We start from the raw sequence: 22,976 nt of genomic DNA on the forward strand, positions 1-22,976 counted from the left end.
AGACTAATACTAGTGTATAACAGTGATTCTAACTGTACGGGTTCAGCTGATGACAAAGATGAAACCCGTGGAGGAGTAACTGTATCAGTAGAGTTTTTAATTTTGTTTTACTTGGAGATTAGAACACTATGTATTAATAGTTAACATATACTTACCTATATGTGTACTTTTAGACTTCAATGAATTTACATAAAAATTATATATATTTTTTTTCATATCATAAAAAAAAAAAAAAAAAAAATCAGCATGTTGTTTATTCAATGGAGTTGGATTTTCAAGAAAATATGGTAACTGGACATCATATTTATATTAGGTGTTGTAATATTTACAATAAATAATGTCAGACAAGATGATACACATATGATTTAGGGCTAAAAAAAGCCTCAGACTGAAAAGAGTTTACTGTAGCATAATTTCTATACACAGAAACCCAAATGTAATGATACAACTGCACAACCAAAGTTGTGCAGCCATGCATTATTACATAGCATCTCATACTGTGAATTCCTTCACAAGTTGCCTGTCTCGTTATACCTCGAATAAGTAACACTTCTCCAGCAGAGAAGATATTGTTACTCATTCTCACGGCACCACCCAGGTGGCTGTTTCAGGTCTATTTGGGCCCCCTCATCAATGAGTGGGTAGGCACCCAGATAGTATAACTGATTTTAATTGTTAAACCCAGTTGTGAAATTAATTCACAACTGGGTTTAACAATTAATTCATATCAAAATTATAAAAAATTAATTCACAATTAATTCATCATATCAAAATTAATTCACAACCCAGTTGTGAATTATTTCACAACTGGGCTGTCAGCTGTTATACCATCTGGGTACCTATCCACTCACCAACGAGGGGAACAAATGGAATTGCAACGGCTGTCTGGGTGGCACTACCCACTGAGAATAAGCAATAATAGTATTCTCTAATGGAGAAGCATTACTTATTTCAGGTATAACGAGACAGGCAACTCATTTGTGAAGGAATTCAAATATGAGATGTTATATGTTATGATGCCACTGCACAACTTCAGTTGGTTTACTGTGTATAGAATGATGATATTGTACTAGCTTCTATGTCATACAAGATTTATAATGAATATAACAAAGAAACTTAAATATCAGGAGACAACTTTGCAAAATCATTTCATAGCAGAGAATTTAAATACTCATTTAAATTTTTGCTGTGAAGTTCTGCAAAACTACTGCTAAAACATGTGCTATCGATCAATCTGAGCTCTTAAAATTGCTTCTTCAACAGCTTGAAGCAGTTGTGTAATCACCTGTCCAGGATTAGTACTTCCTACTTGTGAAATAAGTTCTGAAAAACTTGACTCCTAAAACAATATGTGCTATCGATCAACCTGAGCTCTTAAAATTGCTTCATCAACAGCTTGCCGCAGTTGTGTAATCACCTGTCCAGGATTAGTACTTCCTGTTATAGCTGTTCCTGAAACTATTAAGTTAGCTCCTGCCTATATATTTAGGGAAAGAAAAATAATAATAATAAAAAATATATACATTATTGCACCAACCAGAAGCAGTATTAAATTTAGAGAAGCATCTTAAATTATTAAAAATTCAATATCCTACTCAATTAAAAAGATCAGCCTGCCAGTAGCTGCATTCAATCATACACAAGGTATTAACCACTTTGAGGGTCACTTTAATCCTATTTAACAGAGATCTATAGAATTTTTAATAAACAAACAATAGCAAACATTTAACTTGGAAAGCAGTGAGAATTATTCCTGTATGAACAGAATGGTTTCAAATTAAACTGACACAACTGAAATTCCATGAAACTCAGTTATAAAACAAACTTCACTTGCAATATGCCAATAAGAAATAAACTGAGAAAACCACAGTGGAAAAAAAAAAAAAAAACGTTTAAAGAACTATTTACCACAATGTGCTAAAAACACCTATAAAATTAAAAATATAACAACATTTAAATTAAATTAAAACAAAACAGTGAACCTTGTAATAAATTTAATTAAATTTAACCACCACCATACAATAGCTTCACAAGAAAATGATTATAACACAGATGGTCATTAAACATTATCTTTTTAAAATTAATATTTTGCTTGAATGATTTTGATTTTTTTTGATTTGGTAGTTGTTGGCGCATCGGCGTCTGTGGCCATATTGCACCTCCCAAGGTTTTTGTAGTACTTTGATCCAAGCCCGAGGCGGGAATCGAACCCACGACCTTTGGGTTGCCGGGAAGGTACTTTACCCACTCGGCTAGCCCGGTCGGCTTGCTTGAATGAAGTTACATATTTTATGCATGTGGAGCAGATCAACTTAGATTGCTCTTATTGTTTTACAAATTTCAGTACTGCATCTGTTACTTTGTAAGTTGAGTAAATCGAATTTTTTCCAATGAAATTGAAGATTCCCTCCATTAACTTCAGAAGCTTCTTACAACACTTGATATGATTTCAAGATGATCTCAGTGTCAGAGTGGTTCCATGTGTTTAATACTCAAGTTATTCTTCCAGATCTGTTTCAAATTCCTCAATTCATCCACATTTTTTATAAGTTGAAGAGAGTTTAGTGCAGTGATTTTCAACCGGGGTGCTGCAACATTCTAGGGGTGCCATGTAATTTGGGTTTAAGTTACTTCAACTTATTTTATTATTTTGAAAGTTATATATTTATTTCATTATAAAAAGGTGTACGGTATCTATTGTACCGTATATTTTTAATTTTGTGGTGTTCTATAGTTGATTATTTAGTACTGCTATAATAACAAGATTCTTTATTAACATAAATTTTATACAATAGTGATTCCTTGCACAGAAAGCCAGAGGAATCTTACAATTCGTTGTTTATACAAGTGATTTTGTTTTATAATAGAAAAAAAAAATAAAAAAATAAAATAAAATAATAATAAATAATCATTAATAGATAAAAACAAAGATAATAATCAAAATGTAAAAATGAAGTAGTAATTACAACAAAAAAAGTATTTCTTTTGGCCTAGGAGCACCATGAAAAAATTACTGGGACACTAAGGGTGCCACAAACTGAGAAAGTTTGGGAACCTCTGGTTCAGTGCAACGTTTTCATTAACTGTGTTCTGCATCTGGTATAAATTACTGTATTGGAAAAATTTCCCCACAACCAATGAATTGCAGTTGGAATAATTTTTGGCCATGCATCAGCAGCACAAATAACTGAATCATTTACAGTCCATATCTTTAGAAGATGAACAATGTAGACCTTATTGTTCTGGCCAAAAGAAAACTTCCTACAATCCAGTCTAAATCTCTTCCTCATAATTTTACTTTAATGTTCTTAGTTTTAAGATCGTTTATAATCATGAAAATTTTACCTTCATTCATTTCACTATTCCCTCTCAGAACCTTACAGACCTCATCAGATCCTCTTTAAGGTACCCAAGTTACCGAACTCTGTAATCCACACACATGGAGTCTTTCCTCATATGTGCACTATTCAGCCAATCACACCAAACAAATTGTCTTCAGATCTTTCACCCTTTTGTAGGTGGTGCCGTCTCCACATCTCGACACAGTATTCCAAGTGCAATCTTACCATGGCCTTATACAGTGGGATTATGACTGCCTTATCGCTACATGTTTTGATAAGTCATGAGTAGGACTCAACTACATGCTGTCCTTGCTGTTTTCTACGCTGCATGGACAACTTTATATCTGCCTGGATCATAAATCCAGCCTTCCCTCACTGTCTTTAATTCACCTTCCTAGGGTATAAGTTACTTTGTGGTTGTAATTTTTGAAATGTAAAACCACACAATTTGAAGCAGTAAAACTCAGTTGATACTTTTCCGCCCATCCTGGAAGCCAAAACAAGTTGTCTCCAAGGGACATTTTCTTTGCAGTGATTATTGATCACGTGCTCAATTTTGATATCTGCTGATTGATTGATTCTGCATGTTAAAAAATGGCTTCCACCATGTTTTTGAAGAGTGGCAGAAATGTTAAGAGTAAATGTATTTCATCAAAGGGGACTACTTTGAAAAGGACCATCAAAATACAGATGATTAATAAAGGCATGCTTTGAAAAAAAAAAAAATAATTATGTTCATTATTTATTGCATACCCCTCTTATCTTCTCACCCTTCAACCAATGCATGGTACTAAGTACTATAGGTTCTAATACCTGTCATGTTTAGGGTTTTCATTAAAAAAAAAATTATCTTTAATATTAATCAAATTAATACTGAGGTTATTTACTTATAATCCCGCTGGAACAATCATAAAAACACCAAAGGACCAAACTGACAAACTATGTCATATGGTAATATGGTTACAGCTATATTATATTTGGATTACCTAATCAGTGCTAATTACTAATTAGCAGGAATTAAGAATCATACAATTTTCTAGCGACAGAATAAATGATTTAAAATAAATTTATTGAAATAAATAAATAATATATACATAAAATACTAAAATAGAGATAAAATATAAAATAAAATAAAAGCGTTAAAATACACACTAGCGTTCAAGACGAATTGTCTCTTCATCAGCTTAGTCGGTGAATGGTGAACTCCAGTTTATATTGTTGGTTACAATAGCAAATGTCAGCTGAGCATGATCACGTATCACGAATCTTGTGTTGGTAGAACAGAATTACGTACATGTGATGATCGGCAGCGCTTATCACACTGCAAACTAGCACATTCCATAATGGGGTGCAAGTGCACTCCCCTAGTGCGATTCATGATATTATTACTGTTAGCTATGTGAAGTGTCTCAAGCCATGAGCGCTGGTAGTAATCACGTGAATTAGTCGATGATTTCAATATCCCAACCGGGATCAAGATTGTGCTGTTCAACTCAATAGTGCTCGGTGACCGCAGAGCGTTCAAAATTAGTGGTTTGAAGAGCCGTTGCACGTTCAGAAACCCGCTCTTTAAATCTTCTGCTGGATTCACCTACATAATACCCCCACAATCCGGACACGGGATGTAAGGGGTAGAGATAAATTCATTGACGCAAGGAGGGTTACATTGCACAACAAATTTGTGAGCCTGACGTTCATATCTATCTAGAACCTGTGGTGGATAATCACAATTTGAAAGCTCTGCCCTAATTTTTTCAATCTCCAATTGTCTATTACCAATCGAACTAGATTAGAGAAAGAAGATCATATGAAAATGATCTTCTTTCTCTAATCTAGTTAAACAGATTAGAGCCGTTAAACACAGATTGAGAGCGGTACAAGTGTGTCCAAGTGCAGGAGAATAAACTGCGAGTAGTGCTACACAAATGACCAGGGATCTGCGCAGACCCATAATTGGTAAATTAGCCTGCGCAAATTGGAAGTTACAAAACACAAACCCATGCGTTGGACTAAAACATCCAAAAAAGGGAAAGTATTATCAACTTCTAGTTCAATAGTAAACTGAATGACAGGTGACGGGGAATTGATATATTGCAGCAGTCAAGTTTCTGATCCTTGAGGGACAATGGTGAAGATATCATCAACATAATGACACCAAAGAGTGATAGGAACCGGTAAGTTCAAGAAAATCTGATTTTCGTGTTCTTCCATGGAGATATTGGTCACGATAGAACTAACATGGGTCCTATAGCTGTGCCCTGTATTTGGGGAAACAGAGTCATCGAACATGATCACGCCCCCCCTTTAAACACAGACTGAGAGCGGTACAAATGTCATCTGTAGAGAGTAAAGTTCTGTCTCCCAATGTGGTATATCCCTGCTCAAAAGATGTCTCGCACAGGCAATAGCCTGTTATACAGAAACAGAAGTGAACAGAGAAACCACATCAAAGGAGACCATATCGCTCTCAGAAATAGTAAAATTTTTAATAATACGCAAAAAATGCATACTATTGGAAACAGTTTTCCCAACAAGGGATGCTAATAACTTGGCAACATATTTAGAAAGTTCATATGTAGGTGTATTACAACAAGAAACAACTGGCCACAAAGGAATATCAGGTTTATGGATCTTTGGAAGCCCATAAAACTGTGGGAATCTACAACCTATCACATGAAGCTTCCAGCGAACATTCCTGGTAACTTGACAGCTAAAAACCAAAAATGCACAAGTTTATTAACTTTAGATTCCAACTTCTCCAACACTTTGACAGGACAGTCTTGCACAGTTTCATAAACCTCCTGACATTGCAATAGGGCGAGGCCTTTATGAATATACTCGGACTTGTCCAGGACAACAGTGCACCATCCCTTATCTGCAGGCAAGACTATAATAGTGTTGTCTTTGCACAAAGAAGAAAGAGCTTCTCGTTGACATCTTCTGAGGTTATTAGTGATAAGCTGGACATGTTGCAAAATAGCTGTTTTAAAGTGAATTATGTTAGCAGTCTCTTCAGGTAGCTTGTCGAGAGATATTTCAACATCCATACCCAAATGTGTGATGGGAGGTTTATAAGGAAGGACTGAAAACTTCATGCTGAGGGGTAAGAGAGCACTCTACTTTACACAGATGCGCTTTGCACATCGGTGCAAAGCTCATCGTATTAAGCCCTTATTCTTCCGCACTTGGATGCACTCTAGTTCGTTTGGTGACAGGCAATTGGAGATTTTCAAAATTAGGGCAGAGCTTTCAAATTGTGGTTATTCACCTCAGGTTCTAGATAGATGTGAGCTTCAGGCTCACGGTTTTGTTGCACAATCTAACTCTCCTCGTGTCAATGAATTTATCTCTACTGCCTACATCCCCTATTATCTGGGTGTATCAGAACATCTTGTTATGATTTTGCGTCTCCATCATATATGAAGTGTTCAACTTTACAAGAAATTAAGAGTTTATTATTTCTAAGGTGAAAACACCTGTTCCTCCTCTCCTATGGAGTGGTTCAGTACAGCACATTACGTGTCCGGATTGTGGTGGGGGAGGTGTTATGTAGGTGAATCCGGCAGAAGATTGAAAGATCAGGTTTCTGAACATGAGGTGGCTCTTCGAACTACTAATTTTGACTGTTCTGTGGTCGGCGAGCATTATTGGGTTGAGCAGCACAATCTTGATCCCTGACGGGATATTGAAATCGTCGACTATTCAGGTGATTACCGCTAGCACTCATGGTTTGAGGCACTGCACATAGCTAGCAGTAATAGTACAATGAATTCCACTAGGGGAGTGCACTTGCACCCCATTATGGAAAGTACTATTTTGTAGTGCAATGAGTGCTGCCAATCATCGCATATATATAATTCTGTTCTACCGACACCAGACTCTTGATACATCTTGATCAGCTGACTTTTGCTATTGTCAAAACTGGAGTACACCATTCATGACTAAGCTGATGAAGAGGCACTTTGTATGAAAAGCTACTGTGTATTTTAATGCTACCATATTGTATTTTAATGCTTTTATTTTAATCTCTGTTTTAGTATTTTATGGATATATTATTTATTTATTTCAATACATTTATTTTAACTCAGTTAGTCAGCCGTCGCTAGAAAATCGTATGATATGCAACCCGAAGCTCAAGGCCAGTTTTCCAAGGAATTAAGAATGGTTGGGTAAAGATCTCCAGGTTCCAAAGTTGTAGACTGCTTTGTGAAATTCTTTGGGGATTAAGTAGGATTTGGTAAAGAACTTGGGGATTCAGGATTAGGTTTCAGACTGCCTCAAGGCTATTCACTGGGATCTCCTGACTCATTGTCTGGGCTTTGCCTGATTACAATACTGTTTTTGTTGGGTTTCTTTCAAGACTTTCTTATATATGGATGTCAGAGTACTCATTTAAAGCCAATCAATGTCAGATGACCTGGTTTTGTCTGTTTGCATCCCCTTGTTCTGTTTATGTTATTTTCTATTTCCCCAATCATAAATGCTTCTTTATACAATTTCCTATTATTGAACCTATATGAACAAATTACACAAAGCAGCATTGACTAGATTACTGTTGGACCATTTTCAGCACATTCTAGTTCACAATATCTATCCTACTGTGTCTTTTGATTTTTTAAGGAGTCCTTATGTGTTGTAATGTAATAACTATACCTATAACTTATATAGTAATATAGGGGGGTTATATAGTATGTAAAACTTATATAGGGGGGTTATACAGTTATATAGTATGTAAAACTTATATAGGGGGGTTATATAATAATAACTATATAACCCCCCACTGTAGCTAATTGAAGACGAGGAATCTCGAAAGTCGCTCGTGCACGACTATTAGCTTCTATTTTCTTCATCTAATCTAATTTAATTTAATTTAATTAGGCAACCATAGAATGGAACTTTCCTTTCTTAAAAATTTTTTTATAGCCCATAACTTAGTTTTAAACCCATAATCCCTGTAAGTTATTAGAATCCTATAACCACTATGTATGTGGTAAAACTCTCCACCAGCTAAGCGGATTACTATGAGGTGAGTGCTGAAAATTAAGCTAAGCTATACATACGATTTAGCTATCCTACTGTGTTAACAAACCAGCAGGTCAGTGAAGTCACTTAGATTGTGCTACTCTTTCTATCCCTCTCTCTACTTTCTTTATAAATCCTAGTATGGCAACAGGACACTGTCTCTGATGGGGTGGTTGATGATAGGAGAGAAATTTAATAAACTGATTGCACAGAGTATAGAGAAAACTCCAAAAATCAAATTACATTTCAGTCTATTGTAAAACACTTTAATGGCTCAAACTAGTGTTACTTTTTGACTGAATCTTGTATGAGCGATATACACAAGATAGCCAATTACAAGTCATGGAACACTTTGCATAATAATTTTGTGTATTATGCCAAAATTGCTCAGGCCAGGAGATACAAGTATGTATTCTAAGACCAGATCATTTAACTTGTGGAGAAGAATAATTCAGGAAAAAACTATACTCTTCCTCTTCTTGAGGAGAATGACTAACTCATTCCCAATTATAAAAGTCTTAAGTCTTATTGTGTTGGTAACAGTATTTGAATCCAAACCCCCTTATAAATAGGCAGCAAGCATCATAATCACTATCTACTATAGAGTCACCTTCAGATGGAAATCACAGAACATATTTTTCAGTGTTTGTGATATGTCAAAGATTTTATTAGTACTGAAAACAGATAACTGCAATCGTAGCTTCAGAAAATTCTATTTTAGGTTAAGCTGAAGTCAAAATGCTATATCTAGTCAAAATTGTGAAGGCACAATACAAGACCATCAGTCAAAACTAAAGAACTGAAATGGTCTTGGGCAGGATACATAGCTTGAAGACATGATGACAAATTAAGAAAATAACAGAATGGTACCTAACAGGAGCTAAAAGAAAACCTAGAAGACAACAATGGAGACGGACAGATAAAATTCGCGAGTTTGTGGGTAGTAAATGGATGGCCATTGCACAAAACAGAAGGAACTGGAAAGTTTCTGGAGAGACCTTCATCCTGCAGCAGATTGAAAATGGTTGATGATGACAAGACCATCTCATCAAGAATAATGTCCCAAATAGGTCTCAGCATGGCTTTGTGAAGCAAAGACCATGTTTGAAAAATCTGATAAATTATTATGATGTCAGATGCTAGGAACAACTCTGATATTATTCAACTGAATCTTAGTAATGCTTATGATATGGTTTTCCATAGCCGAGTGGGCAGGAGCGGGAGTGCAGTAGCACACGCTCCTTGAGTAGACCGGGGTTCAAGCCCCTGACTGCTGAATACGGTCGATCTGCCAACCCGCGCTGGACCAGCGTGGCAGATTATGGTCCATTTCCCTCAGCATGAATTGTTGAGGAGGCTTCCATCCTGCAGTGGGTTGATAATGGCTGCACTTTACTTTTTTTTTTTTATTGTACAAACTGGAGAAAGTCAAGATAATAGAGAATATCCATTGGAGAATTAGGGGTTGGCTGAAGGACAGGAGACAGAAGGTGGTCATAAATAGATATTCTTCAGAGAGGACTGGAGCAGCAAGTGGAGTCTCTCAGGGATCAATGCTTGGACCTCCTCTTGTTTCTTATCTTCTTAAATGATACTGACATGTAGTAGCTAAAGTTTAGTGCTACCAAATGTAAAGGCATTGCATTTGGGAACAGAAACTCAGGTGTAGTTTACAGATTAGTTGGGGGTGGAATTAAAGTATATTCAGGATGAGAAAGAATAATTGGGGATTACAATACAGAAAGACATGACATTCAACATGCAATGTAAGCAGACAGTAAGAAGGACATGTGGAATTTATGGTTTATCAGAATTTTGCAAACAGGAGGTCATTATCCCTTGTAGAAATCTCTATACTGAAATTATATTTTAATTATTTTAGAATGCACTTTCTGCTGTTATGTATGCTTAACAGCATACATGAAAGCAGACACAACTGCTATAAGCTAAATTTGGGAGCTAGCTATCATGGGACATAAACGACAACACCATAAACTTAAATAGTAGTTTTAAAGTGCAGGACAGTTGATTACTAAGTGTTGTTTTGGAAATAAAAATTGGTAGTCATGAAAACTTACATTAATAAGTCAAACTTTGATTGAAATGGCAATCAGACACTGGTGCAGCCACACTTGGAATACTGTATCCAGGTGCACATTTAAAGATACAGAACTTCCAGGGAAGATCCATTGGATGAAGAGTGGTAAGCATTATCCCCATGAGGAATGGCTTTGAAGATGCATCTAGACACATTTGGGAAGGGGGATCTGAATGTAGTGTTATAAGGCCTTGAGGAGGATTAGTAAAATGAATGAAGGAAGACTATTCTCACTGATAGGTAAAACAAGAACAGAGGTCACAACTATCACATTTTAGGGAAGAACAGTAGACTATGTCTTATGAAGTTTATTTTCAGGCAACATGTTGTGGAACATTGGAATAAGTCACTTACAAGGGTGGCTAAGTCAGAAAGTTTGGTAAAATTTAATGGAAGAATTGGACAGGCACTTTTTGATTAGTAGAATAATATGAGAGAGAGGTTTTTTTTTTTTTTTTTTTGACAAATGCAGAGTAAGTTTGCTTCTTCTGCATCATTATGCTATTTTAATACTAATTCAAAATCCAATATAAAACAAAAAACAGCACTAACAAAAAAATATTCATACCTCTGCACATGAACCAATTGTGTCTGGGCCAACACCGCCATCAACTTCAATGTCTAAATCTCTATATCTAGCTCTCAGAAACTGAACCTAAAACAAATAGATATAGATACTAACATGAACTTACACCAATATGTAACATGAAATGATAATAACAGAACTGGTTCTTTGTTTTTAACTTGTGGTTAGAGGGTTTAAGGTAAATGATTCACATTTAGGAAAATGCATACAGAAATGAAAGGAGCCATTCAGAAATATAAGGCATAAATGGTAGTTAAATAATGTAATTTAATTACAATCAATCAAATGTGTGCAAAACCTGAGAACTAAACTTAGTAAGAATAAAAATATAAAATAGGGAAATTGATATATAACTAATGTAATAATTAGAAAATAAAAATAAGAGAAAGAAAGAAAAAATACAAATTGAGACGTGGATTTAGAAGCTTAGAATAAAAATAGACACAGTAAACTCCTGTCATACTTCCACTCATAGCCGTGTCTCATTTTTAATGCTCTTTTCTTCTGGTCCCATCCTATGAAGGTTAATAGTTAATCTTACAAAGCATCATACATTTTTTAATGCTCAACATATTTCCATATGTTTAGTTTAATTTTAAAATATTTTTAAAACTTCTCATTGTAAAAAAAAAAAAAAAACAGGTTGAAAATGCCAGGAACAGCAAATGTAATATATTAAGTGTGCAAATTTTCAACTTAATATAAATCAATGTTTCATAAACACTGCAAAAATTGCTAAAACTCAATGATATCAACCAAAATATTGATCAAAAACACCCTTCAAAAAGAGGATCTTGCTTACAGTGTGCTCTTTGGTACCAATCCCTTTGAAAACACTATAACAAGAATATGCCTAATAAGGTTTTTCTACCAAATGAACAGAGATATTAAGCTGCAGATTCAACCACATAATTGTATTTCAAACTTTTCCTACTATTGTCACATAACACACTTCATTTTAGCACCTTCCATGCTACCAGTGTAACCTGAAATCTTAGGTAGAATGGAGAAATTACCAATGGCCTTTTCCCTTGGATTCAAATTAGCTAGTCTTAAGTGTGTGGAATTTTCCCCACAAGTTATTATAGGATTTATTCCATCCCCACAAACAGGAAAACCAGCCTTGAGCACATACAGCTACAAACCTGCACCCACTGGCATAGAAAACAATAGGAAACTAATGCATGTAGCGTGTATAAAATGTCTAGGGACCTGCCATTGGGCAGAATACTTATCATCAATATAAAGTAAATTTTCTTCTACACACACTGATTTGTGACTTTTGTGTAAAAGCTATCAAGGGACCGACAAAACTTCTTCATTATAACTGTTACTCACTATATCAGTGATGAGTTAAATCTACCTCCTATTTTTTTTAAATTCTCAATAACTTGATAAAAAGATAGATTCAAAAAACAAAAGAAATATTAGAGAGAGAAAAATAATATTAATATATACCTACATATTATTTATATTAACTTGCTTGTATTTGGTTTTTAAATTGATCCAGCCAACCGTTGTTAGATAAAAAAACTGTCATGTCCAAATTGTTTAGCAAATTGTTCTGCACGGGCCTTCAAGATCGGGTCGTCTATTGAAAATCCAGCACTTCTTTGTGTAATGAACCATCGAAGCAATGCTTCATTGACGTTTGTAACCTCGCACTTTCTAATTCTCCCCCCCCGGTTTTATGTTCCTTTCCAGTGCTGATATGTAAACATGTTTATTCTTCCACAATGTCATTACCGTTGAAGAGGACAAAGAAACTTTTTACACTTCAATATTTTTTGCACCACGTTCTAACGCACGAATAATTTTGATTTTTCATGAATCGAGAGATACTTTCTTTTGTTAGTAGAAATGTTTCTGAAGGAAGGGTTCATTTTTAACTGATTTTATTTAAAATGACAATAAAGTGATCTGCATACAAAGTTCTTGGAAATCCCAAAATGCATACAAATTCTTAGAAGTCTCAAAATAAATTTATGGTTCAGTGAATACAAGACAATCTGTAAATAGGGTAATGCGACAAGCGGAATGCCAATGCATTATTGTTTAGCCCCTGTCTCCTTTCGGGGATGGGGTTATACAATAAACCAGCTGCTAATCCGATGCAATGCGGGTGGTCATAAAAGCTAAGTTGCCCTTTTCTTTTTGTCTAATTCCAAGAATTGGGTTTTTTTGACACCGAACAATTAAGAATGTTTGCAAAGTTACCAAAATTTGTACAGTATGTCCATGTAGTACGCTTGTTATAACAGTGAGCGATTGTATGGGAATATGCGTAAATTAAAATCATTATGGCTTTTTGCTCATTATAGCCATGATCTTTTTATTTCCGTGCTTGTTATAACCAAGTTCAACTGTACTAAGATTCCTTGTACCTTTGAGGCAGAGTGTGGCTCAGCCAATCCTTAAGAGATCTTTCTGCTTTGGCAGTATAGTTCACATCACAATTTGAGCAGTTAATCTTATAAATCACCCCATTCCAAAGTATTTCTAGGGTAAGGGACTTAACCAGGGAAAAATAGCCATTAGTATATCTTTAGGTGTATCTGTCAATCCTCCTATCTTGGTGCTTCCACAGCCAGGAGCAGCAGTGCGTAGCACACGCTTCTTGATTAGACCGGGGTTCGAGCCCGTGCCCACCAAATACAGTGGATGTGGAAAGGTCAGGGAATGACCACCGCATATCCTCAGAGCAATATGGCCTTAGTTACTAATGCTCCTAAAACCAAATAACAAACAAACCACCTATCTTGTCATTTTTCTGATGCCACCAGAACATCAAAATGTGTCCAAATACTTTCCTGAATTCACTGTTACAAACTGTTCAAGCATCACATCCTACAGTAATTTGCCTCGTTGAAAATCCAGCTTCTGACAACCCAATGATTTGAACCCTTTTCAAAGTCTGTCAGCTGTCCATAACATCATCTTATGTGTGTTAAAGACACTATTAGATAGACATGGGCCATTTGCTCACTGTTTTGTTAGCTTGCTAACATTTACATACATTTTTTTTAGCACCTTCAAATTTGTGTTATGATGATGAGAGACACTTTACTGGACATTCTACTGCATCAATAGCTTGATATGATAACTATTTATGTCTATATGCAGTTATGCATTTTCAGATAAATCCATCCATTAATTTTAGGAGTGTACCAATAAAACTTTGTCTTTGTACATTACTGGATGTACTTTGAATAACACCTGCCAGTGGACTTTGAGAGATTCAGATGAGTCACAGTTGCACTACATCACAGAAAAGTTACTGATGTGTCATCCAACCACCATCCCATCTTGAAAATCTAAGTTCTGATTTGTGATCCATGGTATTCTCTAATGTACTGTTACTGTACAGGCAAATCTATCAGATTTATATTGGTATGCCTGAGCTGCTATATACACACACATGCAGAGACTTCTGGCATAGCACACAATATTCATTGAGAGGAGGCTGAATATTTTAGTGTATATAACAAATAAAAAGGCCAAAATGATTAACTAACTAGTGTTACTTATGAAAGCAAGCACATATTTAATACAAATCTTAACCCTTTCAGTTCTGAATTAATAAATGTAAAAGATTTGTTAAAAGGACAACATATAATATTGGAATTTTACCTTGAAGCTCACTTATTTTTTGGAAACAGACATGTGGCAAATGCCACCAACAGGTCTAAAAAGATATATATACTAGAATTATTAACTACTACTTCTCTACAAACAGGAATTGGGCCGTTAAGGTCCATTCTGGGAATTATTAGCATTATATAAAAGCAAAAATAAGTTATATAGGGGAAAAAAAAAAAAAAAAACTAATATCATTATTTATATATTTTATTTAATATAATTTATGGACCCAGAAAACAGGATTTCTTGCATTTCCTATGTCAACTGCAATACAATACCATCTGCAGGGCTGTTTCAAAGCATGAACAAATGGGACAGCTGTTCCAGTGCAAAGTGAAATAAATCAGGTTGTAAGAGTGCAGTATGAACTGTGTGCCCTGGCACTAAATTATGATGCTAACCACAGCATCAAATGGGGTAAAAAACTAAGGAGGAAATAGTAACCTGCATAAAAGTGTAAGCATATCACACATTATGATCTCTCACTGAGAAGGTAATTGGTTATTTAATATAATTTATGGGAAGGTAATTGGTTATTTAATATAATTTATGGACCCAGAAAACAGGATTTCTTGCATTTCCTATGTCAACTGCAATACAATACCATCTGCAGGGCTGTTTCAAAGCATGAACAAATGGGACAGCTGTTCCAGTGCAAAGTGAAATAAATCAGGTTGTATGAGTGCAGTATGAACTGTGTGCCCTGGCACTAAATTATGATGCTAACCACAGCATCAAATGGGGTAAAAAACTAAGGAGGAAATAGTAACCTGCATAAAAGTGTAAGCATATCACACATTATGATCCCTCACTGAGAAGGTAATTGGCAGTTTAATAACGTTAAAGTACTGTCTGAATTTACTGAAATAAATTATATAGTGATAGCTTAATTTTATCAGTACTCACCACTATCATGGTTTAATAACTTAATTACTTTTTATTAAATCACCAAAAGTAATTAGCTAATCATAATGGAAAAATATATAATTACGAAAAATAATAGAGTATTGTGGAAACAAATAATTGGAAACAATTCAGTGGTCCAACTCTTGAAGCCCTGCAATACTGGATTATAATTGGATGAAACACAGTAAAGAGTCTGATGGGGATTTATTGGTGGATGTTGATGTGCTAACACAATGAATTTTGTAAAAATCTGCACATGATGCTCACATATGATATCTGAATATTTGCTCCTGTGTTTTAGTCCACTGAGGACCTGATTTGTCATTAAAATGTACATTGGTATCTTTGAAAAATTATCTCTCTAATATGATATTTAATATTTTATTTATTAAAACATTTCCCAAATGTGGTTGAATAAGAAACACTGTAAAGTTTTCTTATTCAACGGGTAGTATAACTGCACAATATCCTTTTAAAACTATATCGTGAGCATTTATGCAAAATGAAGAAAAACCAATTCAATAAATCAACTTCAAATTAGCAAAAAATGAATATCTTTAATTCATTTAAAAAATAGATTTAATACCTTTGACATCATGTCTTCCATGAAACTCTGTCCTCCAAATCCTGGTTCAACTGTCATAATCAATATCAGATCCACATGATTAATGAAGGGCAACACTTTGTCAACAGGTGTGCCCGGTTTCATTCCAATACCAGCCTTAAATCAAATAAAGGCAGGAACATTAATTTCTAAAGGCTTTACATCAAAAATCATGATATGAATTATATGACAGATATACAAACAACATCCACATAGCAAAAATAACTTTTCTTTATGGCAGAGCTAGAAAAAATCCTGAACAAAAGAACACTTTGGCACCTAAAAAATTCAGACTGGTGCCCAGTACCGTACAGCTCAATCTTGCTTCTACAGCAAGACTAAATGGCAAATTTTGTTGTTTAATGACTACAATGATCTGTCTTGCAAAGCAGTGGCTTAACTTGTAACAACAATGCAGTATGATGATTTATTATATACACTAAACTATTAGCAGCAATTCGGTCTTGGTACAAATTTTATTGGTTGAAAAAGCTGTCCTGCATGACAAAGGCTCACTTATTGATAGATAAATCAATTATATCTAGCTTTCATTATACACTGTATTTTATATATGGTACTGCAAGTTCCATAACTGATTTTACTAAGATTTTAACATTACAATTTGTAAAGACAAAGAAGTAGATGCATATAATATTTTAGGTGAAGGTGTATTTCAAATTGTAAAGTTGTAATATATGCTAGAGTTATCGGTTGAAAGTGGTGCAATACCGCAACTTGTAACAAAGACAAGTTTGTTCTACTGTAATAATTAAGACTTAATAATTAAATGTGCATAATAATTAATATGGTGGGCAATAACACTTTTCTTGACACTTGTTGCACATCAGCACAAACTGCAAAATGCAAACATACTTCTCTTTTCTGATTTCAAAATACAGAAGGAGATTCAAATAACACATATCTGTTTCTAAATTCTGAAAATAATACTTGTTTTTTCACCTAACATTAAGTGGTTTCTCCACATATTAAAATGAAATGGCTGAAAATGCCTGTAGAACAAATATCACCTATCCAGAAACCAAATAGGAGCACACGTTAAATTTTCTTGCAGATATAGAGAAGTCATAACAACAAAAGGGTCCAAAGACAGGCAACCAGCTTGATGAGATCTGCAAATGGTAAAGATATATGAATATAATGGCTGTATGAGGAAAGACTTTAAATATGTGAGCCATACAGGGGCAGGGAACCAGATTGAAGTCTATAAAGGCCTAGGAAAAGATAGTAAGATGAATGAAATTTTGACTGTTATGATCCCAGAATTAGGGACTACAAATTCAAATAACAAGTAAAGAGGTTTATACTAGACTGCAATAAGTTTTCTTTTAGAAAGTAGTTGTTAATTAGTGGAATAAGTTACTTCAGTGGGTAGTTGAGGCTAACAGATTAAGAAAGCTTTTTTAATATATTAAGACTTTGAATGGGCTGAGCAAGCTCAATGCTGATGGAATTCTTCCTCTTGCTCAGACTACACACAAAATGGAGCATAAATTCAAACTGAAAAAGGATGGTTGCAGAATAGATGTGTGTAAGTTTGCCTTTGCCAGCAGGCAGTTGATTATAGGAACAAACTTTCGTCTGTTGTTGTGGAAGTGGGTAGTTTGAATAAATACAAGGAAGAACTAGACCAACTTGGAGGAAATAGACAGGTGATGTGGGATTTTTTTTTTTTCTGGCTGATGCTTTATAAGGTTGCGTTCTTGCACCATTCACCACTACTAATACTAAATTTTTATTATTTTTTTTCTTGTTTATTTTATTATAATATTTTTTTTTGGAAAAAATTATTAAGAAGAAAAATTACTAATGATAACTCAGTTATCAAAAAATTAATTTAATAACAAAAAATATTAAATTAGAAGAGTACATCAATCCACCCTCATGATGTACATCTGCCAAGATAACATCTTCTTGGCAACTGTACAGCAATGACTCCTAGCAGTCTCTGAAATACCCTGCATCTTGTTTTTCAGGCTGCTGCTCATTCCAATAGAAGCAGTGCAAAAATCACTTTCACCTCTGCCAGTGGCTACCGTTAATCCATTAATCCTTGTATCCCCCCAAGCTAGCAGTTTTCCGAGCCACCTAACACTGCCTCAATAGCATCAGCAAATATTCTTGCACCCTTTCTATTTAAGGGTATCCCATCCCTGCAGAAGCAGTCTCTCCTGTTAACAAGTACAGACCAGGCTGAAAAAAATTCTACCCCTGAGCCCTGCACAAGCTTTCCAGGGCCAAATTGATCAACAAGGCTGTCATCATATACTCCCTCCTATCGTGTCTGGGCAGAATTGCAGACACTTTCAAATTCAACCCTAATTCACGGCTTTTTTCAACAGTGACCTGTACTTGTTAAGTAATTCTGCCAGTCTCCTACTGTTAATATCATTAGTGTCAACGTGTACAACAATATCACCTTTTGTGCCCTTAAAAGATGATATCCTCTCTACGTCATCAACCTTTGCCCCTGGCAGACATACCCTGGTCCTGTTCCACCTATCCTTTTTACATACCATGTTCCCCATTTCCCTGACAATTGAGTCACCAACAACTACTAATTCCTGTGGGACCAGTGTATTCTGCCTTGGGGGTTGCCGCTGTGTTGCGTGATGATCAAGTGCAAGCTCTGGCTTTGATGTGGGCAGCTGAGAGCTTGATGGGCCCCCAATTTAGATCCTTTGAGGGTATCAATCCTGTCCTTCAAGCTCTTATATAGGCCCATAACAACACTGAGTTGTTGCCTGATTTCCTCACACTCCTTACATCTCACACACACACACACACACACACACACAAAGACATTCAATATCCCTTGGCAATATCATGTCCCATACCTGATTGCTCCACAAACGTCAAGCAAGCAGTGCTAAAAGGCTGTGATTCAGAGGGCAACTGCCCCCCTCTCAGTTTCTCCCCTGAGCCACAGCACTCCCATTAGCTTGAGCCTTTTGCTATGCTGCTCTGGTCTGAGTCATGATTTCAATTCAATTTCAATATTGCATCTTTTACTGACATCTTTGATTGATGATCAATATTTTCAACTTCAGTGAGGGACACACTTCTAACTTGAATTTAGTCTTTTTCTAATAGGAGTAACATGTGGTATGCCTTTTATTAATTCCAGTCGACAGCCTTTCGAGCTATGCTGTTTTTCAATAATTTTTTTTTAAAGTCAAACTCATCTTCAGAATTAGTATTAGATGATGACGATGGATTGCTTTGTATTTCATCTACTGGGGCTGGGCATTCTCGAGGGTTTCTTATTCTGAGTGCTATATTTGGACTCAGACAGTTTTTAAATAAATTGGCGTTTCCATAGCCAGGTGGGCAGGAGCAGCAGTGCGTAGCACACTCTTCTTGATTAGACCAGGGTTCAAGCCCATGCCGACCAAATACGGAGGATGCTGAAAGGTCAGGGAATGACCACCGCATATCTCCCGAGCAATATGGCCTTAGTTGCTAATGCTCCTAAAAAAAAAACCAAATTTATAAATTCTGTACAGTGGGACCAACTGATGATGTTACCAACAGCAAATTCTAAGTGGGAAGTATTCAAGGAATTAATAGTGGAAGTTACTAAACGTTTCATACCTATTAAGAAATATTGTTCAAGGTTTAGGCCTAAATGGTTGTCAAATGAACTAATGAGACTCGTGGCAGAGAAGAAAAATGCATGGGATGCATATAGATTATCAGGCGACACAGAAGCCTATGATATATATAAGCTAGTCTGTAATCAAGTCACAAAGGAGGTTAGGCAGGCGAAAGCAGATTACGAGAAATCTTTGGCAAAGGATGCTAAGAAAAGCAGCAAGGATTTCTTTACTTCTATAAACTCTAAAAGGAAATGGGATGAATCTAATTGGTCCACTTGATAAATGGTTTTTTGACTGTTGATGATCCTGCTCAGATAGCAAACAAACTGAATGAGTATTTTGCATCTACATTCACACATGAGGAGTTATTAAGGTTTGAAAATGGCAGAAGGTTATCAAATTGTAGCAAGGTGCTTAATGATTTTGTAATAACTGAGAACAAAGTGGAGGAGAAATTGTTGAAGTTAAACATAAGAAAGGCACCTGGGGTGGATGGGATCTATCCAGTTATATTAAAGGAGGTGGCAAAGGAAGTAAGCAAACCCTTAGCCATAATTATGAGAGCATCCTTGGACTCAGGGGAGGTCCCCACGGACTGGAGATGTGCAAATGTGTCCCCAATTCACAAAGGGGGATCGAAGGGTGACACGAGTAATTACAGACCAGTTAGTTTAACTTCTGTTCCAGTTAAAATAATGGAGTCACTGGTTAAAGATGTATTGCAGGATTATCTAGACAAGACTGCAGCAATAATTCAGACACAGCATGGGTTTGTTAAGGGAAAGTCTTGTCTGACAAATTTGATTGGTTATTATGGTGTGGTTATAAAGGAACTGGATGAAAAAAATTTTGATATCATATACTTGGATTTCGTAGCTGAGTGGTCAGGAGCGGCAGTGCAGTAGCACACGCTCTTTGAGTAGACCGGGGTTCAAGCCCCTGACTGCTAAATACGGTTGATCTGCCAACCTGCACTGGACCAGCATTGAAGATTATGGTCCATTTCCCTCAGCATGAATTGTTGAGGAGGTTTCCATCCTGCAGTGGGTTGATAATGGCTGCAGTTAACTTGGATTTCAGGAAAGCTTTTGGCATTGTTGCGCATGGAAGATTACTGTACAAATTGGAGCAGAATGGTATTAAGGGTAAGTTGCTACAGTGGATAAAAGGATGGTTGAGTGGGAGAAGACAGAGGGTGGTAATCAATGGGTGCTGCTCTTCATGGACTAATGTCCCACAGGGTTCGGTCCATTGTTGTTTTTTTTTAATTTTTATCAATGATATTGATGAAGGTATATCAGGTTCAGTGTCGAAGTTTGCAGATGATACAAAGGTTGGCAGGGTTGTTAATGACAGTAATGGCAGTGTGTTACTGCAACAGGATCTAGAAAATTTGGGCAGATGGGCTGAGAAGTGGCAACTGAAGTTTAACACTGAAAAATGAAAAGTACTGCAAATATGGTTAGAAGTAACCCCAGAGAAACATGCCATCTGTGTGGTACTACACTTAAGGAGGTAGAAAATGAAAAAGACCTGGGAGTAATTGTACAGTCAGATATGAAGTTTTCTGAGCAATGCAGACAGGCTGCCAAGGCAGGTCATGAGGTGTTGTCAATGATATACAGGAATTTTGTTAGCAGGGAAAAGGAGGTGATTGTCCCTCTGTATAAGGCAATGGTCAGGCCACGCCTTGAGTACTGCATGCAGATCTGGAGGCCTCATTTTAGGAAGGATGTAGATTTGCTTGAGTGTGTACAGAGAAGGGCAACAAGATTGGCGAGGAGAATGAAGGGATCCTCTTACCAGGAGAGGCTTAAGTCCTGCAAATTGCAGCAGCTGGAGACTAGGCACATGTGAGGTGATCTGATTGAGGTGTATAAGGCCTTGAATGGGTTAAGCACGCTGAATTCTGATGGGATTCTTCCACTTGTTCAGATTACGAACCTAAGGGAGCATAAATTGAAATTGAGGAAGGACAGATGTAGAATAGATGTGCGGAAATTTGCCTTTAGCAGTGGGTGGTTAATTTCTGGAACAAACTTCCATCTGTTGTTGTGGAAGTTGATAGGTTAAATAAATTTAAGGAGGAACTGGACAAATATTTAGAGGGGATTGTTTTTTAATTTTTTTTTTTTGGCTGATGCTGCATAAGCTCATACGCTTGCTTTCTTGCATCACATGCCACTACTACTACTACATAAAGCTTCCTTTGCTTTGCTTTCCATCTGTTAATAAACATCTGTACTTGAGATCAGCATAAACGCTAGCTAATACTACATCATTTCCCAATAAAGATTTTTCCTTAACTTCCATGGAGGTCAATGACACCTTCAGCTATGGGACCATATATCTTGGAGAGGCAGTAGATCAGAGGCTTCCATTTGTTTAAGAACTGATCAGAAGTCAAGTCTCCACCTTGAATTTTCTTTGTAGTAGTATGTGGTTGGTTGATAAAGCAAGTTTTTAAGCTTCTGCAACCGGTCCCACAGTACTTCTGTTAGTGTTAGTTCAGATTTGGCCACATCAATAAATATATGTGGACATGTGTTGTGTCTTATGTAAGGCATTATGTTAGTTCATTTCAGCCATGGTTCTATGTGATGATATACAAAACTCTGTAAAATGGCCAGAAACGAGTGTAGTGATGTGTGTGTTGTTTAGTTGTTTCTGGTCATTTAGCTATCAAGAAGCAGCAATCACCAGGAAGGCTGCTTCCCAGTACCTGCCCACGCCACGAGTTTCAGTTCCAGTAAGTGGTCCATCATCGTCATATATGTGCTGCTACCCCACCTAGTAGCTTGATCCAAAGTTGCTACTTTTCCAGCACGCCGTTTAATTATTGCTTCTATTTTTGGCTTTTTAGCAGCTAGTATAACCTGTCTCACCTTACTTACAAGAGCAGTTGCATGTTTATTTCCTAAGCCATAATGAATTGCCAGCTGTAAGGTATGATCACCATAACGCACGTGCTGGACTCTCGAGAGGATTTAAATTTCATCCACGATGTCACTTAAATCCAGTTCTGCTTCTACGTCATCATCAGGTTCTAATTCTGGAGTCTCACACTTGATTCATCTCTTTCACTTCATCATCTGTTATAGTCAAAATCTCGCCATCAGTGTCATTCACTTGGCATGTGCAAATATATTATTTATCATCTTCA

The 22,976-nt window shown here is 36.2% G+C and overlaps 1 protein-coding gene across 1 annotated transcript in view; it reads right to left on the reverse strand.

Moving 5' to 3' along the window:
* Positions 1–1,184: 1,184 nt before the first annotated feature.
* Rpe (ribulose-phosphate 3-epimerase) overlaps positions 1,185–22,976 on the reverse strand; it is a 38,844-nt gene continuing 17,052 nt past the window's right edge. Inside the window, exons 3-5 of the mRNA XM_090368844.1 lie at positions 16,179–16,313; positions 11,030–11,116; positions 1,185–1,477 (exon numbers count right to left, since the gene is read on the reverse strand). Of these exons, the coding sequence (XP_090224970.1) occupies positions 1,355–1,477; positions 11,030–11,116; positions 16,179–16,313 (345 nt within the window). The 3' untranslated portion in view covers positions 1,185–1,354. The remainder of the gene's footprint in view (positions 1,478–11,029; positions 11,117–16,178; positions 16,314–22,976) is intronic.

The sequence above is a fragment of the Mastigoproctus giganteus genome, chromosome 2, assembly GCF_048544385.1.
Source record: "Mastigoproctus giganteus isolate SK-2022 chromosome 2, ASM4854438v1, whole genome shotgun sequence".
Classification (NCBI taxonomy): Eukaryota; Metazoa; Arthropoda; class Arachnida; order Uropygi; family Thelyphonidae; genus Mastigoproctus; species Mastigoproctus giganteus.